Here is a 14,488-nt window from a genome sequence, read left to right as displayed (position 1 = left end):
GTCTCAATCACAGTGCAAAGCATGTTTTTGGATTGCATTTGTTCAGTTTTCGCCATCTGCCTTCATATCTTGGTTCCCCCTAGTGCTTTCAAACCAAACCCTTCCTCTCTCCTCCCCTGTCCCCAGTTTTCTATTTGTACAGGGCTAATATTTTATTTTATCCCACATCACCTGCATTGAAGTTGTGTAAATTAAGCACCCCATGTGCTTAACTGCATCTGTCCTTACAGAGTGTCTTCTTCTGCTTACTTATTCAATAAAGAGTTTCTTAATCCAACATACTCGTAGAGTATTTTTGAACTTTTCATAAGTGGTTTTGCATGCCCCTCCATCCCATGATTAGAGTTTTTCCTTCTCCCACTGTCACACTAACAAAGGAGTTTGGGAAGCTTTTTGCTCCTCAGAATTTTTTATTCCCTACATATAGATAGTAAGTTCTTATGTTTAGTCCTCACACCTACTCACTACTTTCCCTTCTTTGACACATGCATTTCCGGCTGTGCTTATTCCTCCATTTATAAATAGAGAATTATCTCATATAACACATAGGATGTGCTCTTTTGTAACAGAGTGTATTCACTTTCCTGATGCTTTTTGACCACTGAAACATACTTTGAAATCTGTAGTACAGACTTCTCATGATGAATGGTATTTTCTTCATCAGAATTCTAGTAGATCCTTGACACTTCAGGGGAAAATGTATTTTGTTTCAGAATTTGAAATGGTCTTTTTTTTTTTTTTTTTTTAGCATTGAACCTAACGTTTGATGACTGATTTCATGGTGGTCTCCCTTGTTTGCTTCTTTGAACAGATGAATAAATCCCTACCCAAATGGATTTGAGTTAGTTCACCAATATGTTAGAAGCCTGTTTCATTGTAAAAACTCTCCAGAGTTGGTCCAGGGTACACTGTAGAACTGCCTGGCTTTTTTAAGTATACTCCATTATTCAGGTTTATTAGCACTCCCAGCCCAGATCTCTCCCTGCTTTTAATCAGTGGGAATTTGCACGGAAGACTGTATTTTGTGTGTATACATATTTTTGAACTCTTTTCATTATCTATTTCACTGACAGCTTCTTGTTGGCTTTTTATTTCACTAATGACAGCTTCTCATTGGCTTTTATTATCTATGTATTTGGACAGAATTTGGGCATTTTAGTGCTAATGTTGTGGTTTGGCCAAGGCCTGCTCTGTCATCTCTTCATCCAGTGGAAGTTGGATCTAGATTGTAACAGCAATCCTGAATCACTGGAACAGGGTCTCTGTCTCTTTCCTAATTAAAAAAAAAAAAAGGCTAATTCTCCCTAATACTATGCCTAGCACTGTAGGCAAAATTAATCCCAATTGTACTGGGCCAGCCAAAGTGGATGATGGTGTGCTGGGTGTTTGCATGAACTTTTACTGAAATATGCATGCAAGGTATCCAGAGTAAATACAGAAGATGACTGAAATCCTTTTTAGGCTAGTAATTTGAAACCAGTAAGAGCCGCTGCCTCACAATAGACATGTAAAGCCAATTAGTAATCTAAGCTGTATGAGTAAATGTCTTAGCTTTGCTGAGGACTTGCATGTCTTTCTCAGCAGGGTTGTACCAGAGAGGTAGCAGAGTTCATTTGCAGTTCTTACTTACAGTGAAAGAAATATACAAGATCTCAAGTTTGGGCTAACTTAAAAGGCAGTCTGAGGATGAACAGTAAGTTGGGATGGAAGATCTATAGGTCTCTAGTTAGTGAAGCAAAGTAAATAGAAAAGAGCCAGGCATAAGACAATGGGAGAAGGTTCTGCTGGTAGGGGAAAGGTTGGAGGCGTTGGAGAATGAAATGTGGATTCACAATTTAGGGTTTGAAAGCTGTGATTACCACAGGAGTGTTTTGGGAGGTAACCTGTTGAAAAACCTGGCAGAGTTTTTATGAACATGTTGTTAGCACAGTCAGGAAGAGTCACACATGCAACCACAGTCCCTCAGAGGGACTGAGAGAATTGGGATCTGATCTAGAGGCAACTACAATTTTACTTCAAAAGAACCTAGATCCACTGTGACCTCCTTGTATGTCACAGGATCCAAAATTTCACGTTGCATCATATTTGAGCCCAGAGATAAGTGTTCGGCAAGAGTACAATATTACATATTTTTCTTTTCTACTCTTGATTTGAATAAGGGGAATTGGAAAATCCACTTCCTTTGGTGGTTTGTTCCATTATTTAATCAGTTGTAATGTTAAAAGTATCTGTTTTATTTCCCATTTGAATTTATATAGTTCCAGTTGTCAATCATTGGATTTTCCTATGACTTCCTATATCATATCAAAATGTGTTTTATTACCCCATGTTTTCTTTCCAGAGTTTTCACAGATTGCAACAAACCTACTACTGGGTTGTCTTAAGAGGCTAAACAAATTGTGCTGTCTCCTGCTGTAAAACACTTTCTCCAAACACCTGCACCCACCTCAGTTGTTCATCATCCTTTTTAAAAAATTAATTCTGAAGCTGCATATTTCAGTTTTTGTCTTTACCCACAGCCCTGTGCAAAATTAAAACTATATGCTTGCTACTGTTTGCTATCCCTGTGTGTATACCTGCTACAACATCCTAGTAGGAACTCATACTCAGTTCTCTCTTTTGGCCATTGAATTCTTCTAAGCGTCTACTTTCCAGACTAATCTGCAGTTACATGGCCTTTATTTCTAGATATAGCATTTTGTATCTGGCCATATGAAACTCATTTCGTTTGGGTTCCAGTTACCGCCAGATTGCACTGACTGCTGTTACTCCCCTATGTCATTTTTGCTAGCAGCAGTGTTGCAGTGATTGATAAAATTGAACGACCATTCCTTGTGTATCTCTGAAAAGCAGCCCTATTTGGTAATGAGTTTACATTGCCAGATCATTCTTAGAGCACTGTTGGCCATTTTTTAATTAAGATAATTATATTGATATGGTATAGTGCTGTTTTCTTCTTATCATAATGTGTTGTGGTACCATGTCAATTGCTTTAGAAATGTTTGTTTTATTACACTTTTGCAGTTTCCTTTATCTGCTACTTTGTAGACTTTAAAGAATGAAATCAAGCTTGCCGAGAAAATTGTTTTCTGTAAAACCATGCTGATTGGTGTCAATTGTCCTCTTGTTTTTTTATTTTTTTATTTTTTTATTTCTTTACTTGGGTTTCCATAATTGTTTGGGATTTAGGTATGTCATCCTAAAATTATCCAGTCAGTCTGCTAGTGCTTTGTAATAGTAGCATTCCCTTGATACTCTTCCAGTCCTCTAGGACTTCCCTGTATTCCAGGGTGCAATAAAAATTAGCATCATTTTGTCAAGGAAATTGATCTTGAGTGAAAGAGTATCTAGGTAGCATATCAGATGCCTGTACACCAAGTACTCTGAGACCTGTGTAAAGATAGAACACTGAAAATTTCAAGTGGCTTTTAAGCAGCTTGTCTTCATCACCAAACTCTTCAGACAGTGTCCTGAAGTTCTGTACGCCTCTGAATCAAGACCAGTTTGTTCACCCTTACTTGAATAAATATTGAATAGCTATTTAATAGTCTTCTGGAGGAATTTTTCCTTTACAGTTCTTTACTACTACAAGCATGAGACCTGTGCAGTGTGGAGCAGGATCTAAGTGTTGTCTGTTGTTTGCAGTCTCCAAAATAAAAAAAAATAAAAAAAAGTTGTGTCTTTCACACTGACTTGCAGGTTTAATTCTTGGGGAAAAATGAGACAGTGTCCTTAAAAGTGAAATAATTTGTTCCTTTTCATTTTGTCACAACCACTTGCAAGGTTCTCCTGTCTGAGCTGTGGCACACAGTGTGAGGGTTGCTGAATTGTTGACCAGAGTGACACCAACAAGGTCATGCTCTGCATTGCCGGGAATTCTGGCAAAACTGTAACCATTGTAGCTTTTCCCATAGCTTGTCACACTCCAGAGCAGAGACAAGGGGTGTTCTGCACTATTATTGAAAAAGACAGAGAGAAAGAGAGAAGAGCAAGAGGACTCACTTCATTTCCTGTTTAGAAAGCAAAAATGTTTTGACCTTTATTCATACATATCACACCTGCCTAGCAGCTCACAGGATTTGTAAGGAGGAATGGACAAGTGGTTCCATAAACAGCATATGCATTACTTCTTCAGAAGTATGCCACACAATTATTTTTTTCCTTTCCTTTTCTTTCTTCTTTTTTTTCTTCTTTTTTTTCTCCCCCCCCCCCCCCCCTTTAGCTGCCATGCAATAGCCAGCATGACTTGTGATGTGCAATAGTATCTGAAGAGATTGTCATGGATGTGGGTGCTCTTTAGTTACACATACATCTTCTTCTCCAGACTGTAGAGAGAACTTGGTCAACGTATATCCCACATGTGAATAGTCTCAGTGTCGCCCTAGACTGCAGCAGTAACCAGATCTGAAAAGAATTCATCTATACACTTTCTTCTTGTGTCAAGGCTCAAGTCCCAGCAAAAAAGGGAGTTTTTCCAACCAAAATTGGAGGCAGCTCCACTTGAGATAAGGAAATACAGAAAGAATTAGACTTTGCCAAGAAAGACAGGAAATCTGGTGTCATACAGAAAGAAACTTCATGCAAACTAATGGACCACATTATAGATTACTAAACTACAGCTAGCTGTGTTCAGTAGTTGTTAATGACAGACAACCTGAGCCAGTTTCCTTCATCATTGTGCCTTTTCTGTCCCTGCATAAATCTATTAAAAGAGTTAGTGTGTGCTGAGGAAGCACCACCGAAGTAGTGGGGAAGCACAGATAATCCGTGAATCATTTCAGAGTCATTTATTTGGGGCTGGTTTTAATGGCTGATATCCTTGCATGCTGTAAAGTTGTGAGTATGAGGTGAATGACTGAAAGCATAGGCAAGAGGTGCTCTGCACTACTGATAGCTTCTTCCCAGTCTCCTCCTCTTTGAATAGGCTTTTTGCAGTACTGTGTTGGAACTGATCAGCTAGCTGGTTTGTGAACCAAGGATCCATTGGTCCCTTTCTGCATGGAATGTTTGTGGATTTAAACTTCATGCTTTAATGATAAAATGCTCTTCTGCAGTCCAGCACACAAATTGACTTGAGTTCCAGCTGTATAAAGGGGAAACAGAGAAAAGCATATATAGGAGATGGAAATGTGGGGAGAAAGCAGCAGCTGGAAGAGTTTACAAGATGAAATCAAAGTCCCTAAAAATGAGTACAGTATTCAATTCCTATTTTCAATAAGTCACTATGACAAATTACTAGTTACAGAGTTCCTGAAATTCTTTCAGCTGCAAAATGCAGGATGTTTTTTATCTTCCAACACTCCCCACAGCACATATTACATTGGTTGATAGAAAAATGTTCTACAACAGTGTTACCTGTGACCAGACATAGCAGCTCAGTCTAAAAAAGTCAGCAAAAGGGTGCTGAGGCCATATCCTCCCACCAATATCAGTCAACAGTGAACACCTGGGAAAGAACATATTCTTCCCCAGATACCATTTTAGCTTCTAGTGTTTTGCCAAATGTGGAGTCTTTAGTAGCCTTGGAGGGATTTTACTTTTGTATGTGTCCATGTGTCCAGTCCTTTTTCGTTTTTTTTTTCCTCCATTATAAACTTTTAACATGCACAACATCCGCTGACATGAGATTTGTGACAGAATTATGTAGCCTGGAAAGTCCAGGCTTTTTTGATCAAGCCTTACATTTCGGTGTGTTCAAATTTTGTTATACAATTGAAATATCTTTTTTTTTTTAACCTTCTTTTTTGCAGGCCATTGACAAGTATTGCCGAGTCAGTGGTGGCTTTTCTGGTGTCAAGGATGTCTATTCTTCATCTCCTACATATGATGATGTACAGCAGAGCTTTTTCCTTGCTGAAACTTTGAAGTAAGCTGTCTTCACTCTTTCTTCTTTCTGTAAAAGCCAGCATCTAATTTCCAGAAGAACGTGTTGACTTAACAAATAATCTGTTGTCTTGTCAGGGTGGTTTGGGCATTCTTTTTTTCACAGCTTTAGGTCCAAGGCCAGCCTATTTTCCCAGTAGGAAATACAAGTAGAATTTCCCATGCAAGAAGCCTATGCTGAGGGAGCTTTCATTTTTAAGACTTCAGTGTGATTTCTGGCATTACAATAGAGGACAGATATCTCCTTTTTAAGAGATTCCATTTGCAAAAGACGTTTTTGGATACACTGACTTGACATACTCTGTTAGTGTAGAACCTGTTTCTCCTGTGTGTGTCACTGCAAGGGAATAAATAGGGAAAAAAATTTCCTCCATGCCCTTGTATTATTTTTCTGTATTTCTCCTATAGCATATTTCTCTAGAATGCTTTTTGTTGTAAGCCAGAATATCAGGCATATTTTATAATCTTTCATGTACTTCAGATTTTAGAATCTTTTAAATATTCTTCAATTCAGTTGAGTCAGCAGGACACCTGTAGTCCATTGTGCAGAGGTTAATGCAGTCTGTTGCATATTTGGTTCAAGGTATAGTGTTCAAAGTTTCTTTTTGATTCATAATAAAAAAAATGCTATTCTGTACTAGAATATGCTATAACCTTTAAGTTATGGAGATGCTGCATACAATAAGAAAAATGTGTAAAGATAAGGATATGTCATGGAGACATTAAGAGATCAGTTTTTAAAACAGCCAGCTTATCATGACTACTCATCTCTTCATCTCTTCTCCATCATTGACGTGACCAGCTATCAAGAGCACTCTTTTGTCATGCAACTGTGATCATTCTGGGGTTTTGCCTGTAAAGCAATGTCTCCAAAGGTGTGACAATTTCTTGACAATCACATCAGTGAATTTGGTAATTCAGTTCTGGCACTGAAATCTACCAAGGTTCCTGTGTAGGTTACCTCCCTGAAACCTTGTGAATTGTCTACCTTTGGGAGAAAAGTGTGTAAGCTGGCTATATTCCCTACCCTTTTTTTTTTTTTCCTCCTGTATAGCATTTTGGAGAATATTTTTGTTTGTTAATTTCATAGAATTAACCAGAAGCCACTTTTGGCCTTTGAAAGAGGCCAGAGCTGCTATCAGTTGTTGTCGTCTCTGGTTATATATCTGTGCCACTTTCTGCCAACATGTGATGGAAGGGATGATACATATGTAGCTGCACAAACCTGTCAGCAGTGAAGACTCATTAAGGTGTCCTTTCTGTCATTACAACCCAGGGATTTGAAGAAGAAACAGTTGTAATCATTTGGCAATCTAGCAGGGTGTGCAGCTTTTGCAGAATGAAACAGGTTTCTTTTTCCTTTTTTTTTTCAGAGTTTACAGTATTTAGCAGGTTTTAGCTGCAATTTCTTTATATCAAGATTGATTTGGGGTATTAGGAGCTCAAAATACGTAGGTGAGAAAGGAGGTCATGACAGAGGCAGCACTGTTGCCTACTTCGGGCACCACAACATGTTTCACTGGTGAGAAAGGACTCCCAGGTTCATCACATGTAAGGGAAAGGTTTGTCCATTCTGTCCTTCAGCTGACTCCTTACCAGACTTCTCTAAATTGTCACAATATTTTGTTTCCCTGTATTATCATTATAAAAAGAAAGTCAGCCACTGATACTTACTCTGTCATCTTTGTTAAGTTCATTTCAGTCACTCTTTTGAGTTCATTTTCTGGAGTCTAAAAACTATACTCTGAAAGGAAGAGGCAGAAGTTTCAAACAGGTCCAGTCAGAGGCACAGTACTTCCCCAGGAAGTGATCCATCTGCCTATATGATCCATCTGCCTATAAAAGCCAAATTAGAAAATGAAATCTGCTTCTAAGAGACTTCTGTGGTGACAGAACTGATGTTCTGTATCACTAGAATTCTGTCTAGATCTTAAATAATCACAAGTAGATCTCAAAATTCACTGATGTGTCGCTCAGTTACTGGATGTGCTATAGCTCAAGCAGTGACACGTGAATATAGACAGTGGAAATTGCCAGCATCTGATTTAGAGAGTGAAGTAAGAGCAGCCTCAGCAGAGTGAAGGCAGAACAATGTGTATGCACATGCTGGATGTGACAGAACCCTCTAACGGGAGTGACGCCCTTCCTTGTCCCATGCTACAAGACCTGTCATTTTCTGGATACCAGGAAATCAGGCTGAAGCAAGAGCTGAGAGGTCCTGTACTTCTGTGATATTAAGCTTGCACATGCACAGTCAGGTTTTCTGGAACAAGGAAAATACTTTTGAATTTTAGCATTTGAGTTTGGAAGCCTTGACAATATCCCTACCACTAATACCCCCCACTCAAAAGTGTGTATTAAGAAAAAAGAACCAAGAAATAGTCTTCCACATCTGTCCAGAAACCTTGTTACATGCTTAATTTGCTCTGCATTGCTTTGTAATATACAACATTTATGAATCCTCTCTGTACAATATATTGGCCCATTTCCTCCCACCCAGAAGCTGAACCAGCTTCCAGCATGGTGCTGACAAATAAGATATCTGGCATGGCTTATTGGCATCTCTTGTGCTTCCTCTAAATCTTTGATTTGGTTTGCACAGAGTAGTCATTTCCAAGTGGGTTTATTCCATTAAGAACAATTTTTTTGCCTACTTTTCTACTCCCCTGCCTCCCAAATCCTCATGCTTGGTGTCTTGATGCTTGTAATATATAGTAAGTCTTTGAAAGGAGTCTTGAAAAATGGAAGTTACTTGGAAAAGTTAAAATGCTGTCTTTGTAACAACTTTTCATTTCAGGGCTTGAGTTGATAAAAATAACTCTTCAGATCATTGTAATGGCAAAAGTTGTGTGGGTGCTATAAAAAGATTGAAAGCAAATAACTTTTTTATAGCTTTAGATGCTGACTGGTGGGGCATGCAGCTGCTATGTTGCTCCACCCTGTCTGTTGCTAAGCTTTAATACCCACCATTTTTCTTCTCTATATTGATATCTAGGTATTTGTATCTGCTTTTCTCCAACGATGACCTTCTCCCGTTAGACAACTGGGTTTTTAACACAGAAGCTCATCCTCTGCCTGTTTTACATTTAGCAAACACCACACTTTCAGGAAATCCTGCTTATCGATAAAATCAGCTCTAAGAAGAAGAAGAAAGACTTTTCAGCTCTGTTTTGTTTACATGGACCACTTGAAACTTTAAGCAGGAGAGGAGAAAGACACTTGATAAATCCAGACCTCCGAGTCAAGTACAGGCGTGAGAAACAAAGCCCTTCAACATATAGATAAGTAAAACTGAAAAAAAGTTCTGTTTTATATATGACCAAAACACATTAGTGTGGTATTTGCAGGACAGAGACTTCACGTGCTTTGAACCCTCACAAGAGATGGAATCTACTGTTTAATATAAATGCAACAGTGTAAGGAAGAAGAGGTTTTCCTGTTCAGCAACAGAAACTTGCTGCTGCTGTTGTTGGCTGTTGCAAGGAACAGTACACCAGTCACCTCTTCAAATCGGGTGGGTTCCAAATACTTTTTTTTTCTTTTCTTTTTTGTTTGTTTGATGATGGCATGAACAAAGCAACAACAACAAAAAAAAAGCAACATCACTGCACCAGCAGCATCAGGATTTGAATTTTTTTTCTGTACCTGTCTGAATTTTCTAAGGATCATCAGTTTGTCCAGACTGGCAGCCATTCTCAGTGCCTCTAAACCATTAAAACTAAACTATAAAAACTATTGCCTCCTCATTTCCCTTTTCAAAACAGTGTTGAAAGCTCTGTGTTGTATGCTCACATCCAAAAAACAGTTAGTAAGCATTTGGTTTGTAGTTAATTGTCAGCAACGTTAGCTTAGTTCATTTGGCATGCTACAGTCACAAAGTGTTGAGCGTATTGCAGGGGTAGATAGGAGCCAAAGTTTCACTTCCTCACAGATTCTGTCACATGGAAAGTCTATATTCTCTTATTTTTTCTTGTTTCTTCTAGCCAAATATACAGAGATAACAACATGAGAAAAGCAGTCTGTCATGACTTATATAGCAGGGTATAGTATATGGCATTTAAAAGTGCTCCCCTTCTGCTAAGCAGCAGGAGCTTGTTGCTTTATGTTTTTCCACACAGTCCGGATTTTTCCTAAAAATTAACTTCCTTCTTTGGATACTATTCACAGAACCTTATTTGCAGCTTTGAAATCCTGACTTATTTTATTTCTGCATGGGACAGAAACCTAAAACTGCCTTTGATTTAGTTTACAAAACTTTTCTTCTGCTCCAGTGCAAAGCCAACATGATTGGTTTTGGAAATGACATAACATCTGAACATGACATAACATATGAATGGAAAAAGAAACTGTAGAGTCCCTTCTTCCTTTAGCTTATGAGAAATGAGGTGCTGTTACCTGCATGTTTTTTTCTTGAGTACTCCTAGTCTGGCATAGTTCAAATACTTTGAAATTAGGCTGGACAATATCAGTTAAGTGGAGTCTGCTTCAGTCTTCACATACAATTTTTGCTAAAAGAAATTTAGCCTTTTCAAGTATCTCTTCATTGCTTTTTTTTTTTTTTCTGTTCCAGAATCCTTACAGCTCACATGATTTCTTTTATTCCCTTTTTAGCTCTCAAATTCTTTTGCCATGGTGACTGGCACCTTTGCTGAAAAAGAGCTGTGAAGTGCTTCTTCCCCTCCTAATTAGCGCACAGGTTGAATCTTTCAAAAGTCTTGATTGCGTTTTTGAACTGAAGTGAGTGGAAGAACTTTCTTCAGTAAGCTACAGAAGTACAGGATCAAGTCTAAAGGCACTAAGTGCTATTTCTCCCCCTCAAAAATGCTTATATATGAAGTTTTATATATAAAAGCTTTTTCTCTACATCAAATTGTAATATATCTGACTGTACTTTAAAGTAGGATTTCCCCTATAAAATTTTCCTTCACTCCTCTTTGATACTAATTTAGACATTGCATTTTTTCTTTGGTCGAGTAATGATTTCTATCAGATGCTTTTCTCCAGACTGTTCCTTTAGTTTAAGAGGAGGAAGACATAAAGCTTGGAAAACATTTCAATCTCAACATTTTTGCCTTAATACCAATTATTGAGTTACTGTAATTGGCAGCAGTATCTTAAAAATAATTTAAGATCTGATAAAGCAATTGATGTACATAATACTGTTTCAAGTAATTGCTTATTTAAAATTAGAAATAACTGGAAGTAAATGGAATCTTCTTACTGGTCCGCTTTTTCTAGTTGAGTATTCAATGAGTTACTGAAGAACTAGTCATTTTCCATTTTAAAGTTCAGATATGTTATGTTTTCAAATAGAGTTTTTCACATCCCATTAAAACTGTTATGAGTTTAAAACTGCACTATATTGACTTGTTCTCCTAAATCTCTCTAGTGCAAAGAAGATGAAATACAAACTACTCCATTTAAAAAAAAAAAAAAAAAAAGGAAAAGAAAAGGCACTTTCCCCCCTAGCCCATCCCCATAAACTTCCTAATAAATGTAGATGTAGAATGGCTGCCAGTCTGTTCAGAGAAACATCAAGGACAGTATTTTGGAGTCACAGAAACAGCAAACTTATTATTATGTTTTCTGCTCTTCCACACCCCTCTTTTGAATTAAAGAGCAACTATTCACATTAATTCCTCCATGAATCCCAGTGGGTTAACTCACTGCCACAAGAATGCTTGAATTGAGGACCTAAGCCATTTCATGTTATGGGATGGTATTTTTCTCAAAGCAGATGTACAGTACTGCTATTTCTTCTTTGTGTAGACAAGCAGCAGGTACCAAATAAAGGACACTTGTTTCTCATTTTCCAGTTAGCCCAACGGTTGTCAATTTCTACTCTATCACTCTAAAAGACAAACTGTTGTTTTCCTACAGAAGCTACTGATCTTCATAGTCTATCTAAAATAATGTGTTTTATGGACTAATTGCTGTGTCATTCATGAATCTCTCCATCCTGAGATTTCCTAGAGCAAGCTGAAAATTTGGAGGTAATGGGTTTTGAGCGAGGTGTGTGTAGTAACCAAGCATGGATAATAAAACTTCTGATTGAAGTGACATGTCCTCATTCAGAGTCCTTCACAAAGAAGTAGGTTTTGATCTGCAGAGTGGAGTTATGTGCAATCCACAGTTCAGACTGTTTTCCCTCTGGGTACAAAAGGTACAGTAGAATATTGTCACTTTCATTCTGTTGCTGCTGTCTTACATACTTTCATGAAGAGTGTAAATTTAAGCACAATGAATTTTTAGTGCTAGTTGTTTCTGAGTCTTGCACTGTATTCTCTAACAAAACAATCCTCATTTTCTTTAGGTAGGTGTCCCATTTAGCAATTTCTACAATACCTTCTCTTCTTACAGGATGAAATAAAGAACAGAAAATCATGTACATTATTGGCACACTGGATTTGGGCAAGAGCCAGGAAATCCCAGAATTGTCTATTTCCTGTGTGCATGCAGTCAAAACAAAGATATTCAGTTCTTTTCCTAATCCAAGCCTCAAGCTTGCCTGATATGCTAGCAGTAAATTTTTTTCTAACACTTTACAGCCTGACAGAAGCCAAATTTCTGCACTGATCACCTTGGAGCTGTGTGTGTCCTACAGTCAAGAAGTCAACGTCTTAGTTTTGTCCTCTAACTAAAAAGAAAACCCTTGAATGATGTTCTGGGTGTTCATTTTGCAGCACAACTAAATGCTTAAAGGGCGTATGCAAGATTCTAAATACCCTGGAGTAAAGGGGAAAGCAGATAGTATAGTTCTGGGTGCCAGTCACACCTTTGAGACTCCTTTAGCTCCTTACTACAAATTTGTGAATAACTGTCTTCTATCTTCCAGTCATTGAAATATACTTATGCAGTATTTTAAAAGATTTGAATACTGAGTAACTGGAACTTTAAAAAGTGAAAGCAATTACATGTTCCCTGTAATACCATCTTGTAAGATTAAAAGTATACCTTGTTTTGATTTATTCCTGAGCAAGGTTCTATTGGGCTGTCCTTTATGATCCCCCCTTTTGTCCCCAAGAATGACATTACAAATATAATGTTATAATGTGACTTTTCGCTAGTTTAAATGGAGAAGTGGTTAACAGCATTAACATTGAAAATTAACAGTGTAATCTGGCATCCACAGAAAATGGTGTGGCAGTTTACATCTCAGGGCTGTAGTAACAGGCTTTTAGCAAATTGAGCCTGTTATGTACACTAATAAGTCTAGTCCATGTTTTTAAGAGGACAAGTTAGAAACAGGCTTCTTGTTACCAGAGAAAAATGTAAGCAAGCTCTTGATCCATGCTGTAGTTCAGAGATCTGTTTACCCTGGTGAGACTTCCCTCTCTCACTGCTTGAATTTTGAGAAACAGTCTTCTGACTAAAGAGTTTGAGTTGCCATACAAAGAAGAAACCCAAGCTCTTTTGCTAGTTATGTGCGTACAACTGTAGCAGAGATGATAAGCACGAGCTGCTTCGGATGTTAGCGCATTCTAACAAACTGCTCTGTAATTGCCCAGAAAAGCTGGGGACCACCAAAGGAGACAGCTGACTTGTTACAGTGAATTGTTGCCTTTAATCCTAATCACTTGGTGGAAGTTGGATTTGCATTCTGCCTTTATTCTTGCTTTATCTAAAACTGACAGATTATTTTTCCTCCAAAATAATAAAAGGGCAAGAGTCTATCTTCTGATGTGGAAACTTTCTGACTGCCTCTGACCTGGAATCCTGCATATGTACTTTTTACAGATTAAAAATAATATTGTATATATTAAAAAAGATTGAATAAAGAATGTCTTTAAGTGAAGAATGTGGTTTTTGTGTCCTTTGCCTCCAGTAGCAAACTCCTATAGGTGACTGAATCTGATCCTATTTCACAAGCTTGTTTAGTGCTACAGCTTTTCATTCCCCTGCACCTCTACTAGGGACTTAGATCCATGTCACCATAAACACGTATCAAGACCCACTATTGCAAAATTAAGCCTCTGTACCCCTTGCTTCCTTTTAACAGGTCATTGTAGTGCTCAAATTTTTCTCAAGATGTAAACTACGTGTACAGCAGTGCTCAAATTTTTCTCAAGATGTAAACTACGTGTACAGCAGCTTAAGTATGCTTCAGTGTGCCATTTTGAAAGCCACCAAATCTCAGAAAATTTTGAGCTTTCTACCATTTTGATACATTTGGGTGAAAGTTCAAAATTCTTTGTAATGAGGGCAAAGGGCACAGGTAGATGTGCAGTGTTAGTAAATAACAGTAATTTTCTTAAGGCACCAGGATGAAAACATATCTTTTCATGATACCAAATAGCCAGTGTACTAATTCTGGACATTTGTTCCTTCCTCTGTTGAAAGGAAGAAGGTGTTAATTGTATGAATGTTGTTCCTGGGGAAATGGGTACAAAGGAAATCTGCTCCAAGTGAGACTCTTTTCCCTGTGCATCTTTTAATTCACTGCAACTGCTGCTGTAGCTCTCTATTTTGCAGTACAGCAAGTGAATAACCAAATTTGCCTTCTGATTCCCATTAACTGTAGATGATTCTTACTGTCTGACATCACCCGTATTGCTCATGTGCAGTATCTCGTTTTTGTGGCATGCCATGACTACCATCCTGTGCA

General features: G+C 37.9%; 1 protein-coding gene across 2 annotated transcripts in view; it reads left to right on the top strand.

The window, feature by feature from the left end:
* MAN1A2 (mannosidase alpha class 1A member 2) overlaps window positions 1-13,681 on the top strand; it is a 141,500-nt gene extending 127,819 nt beyond the window's left edge. For both annotated transcript variants that reach the window (XM_013202185.3, XM_048055642.2), the window contains 2 exons: window positions 5,751-5,866; window positions 8,879-13,681. In XM_013202185.3, the coding sequence (XP_013057639.1) occupies window positions 5,751-5,866; window positions 8,879-9,011 (249 nt within the window). In that variant the 3' untranslated portion in view covers window positions 9,012-13,681. The remainder of the gene's footprint in view (window positions 1-5,750; window positions 5,867-8,878) is intronic.
* The last annotated feature ends 807 nt before the right edge of the window (window positions 13,682-14,488 follow it).

The sequence above is a fragment of the Anser cygnoides genome, chromosome 1 (assembly GCF_040182565.1).
Source record: "Anser cygnoides isolate HZ-2024a breed goose chromosome 1, Taihu_goose_T2T_genome, whole genome shotgun sequence".
Classification (NCBI taxonomy): domain Eukaryota; kingdom Metazoa; phylum Chordata; class Aves; order Anseriformes; family Anatidae; genus Anser; species Anser cygnoides.
The sequence above is the reverse complement of the archived record's forward strand: the minus strand, read 5'-3'. Positions and strand labels throughout refer to the sequence as shown.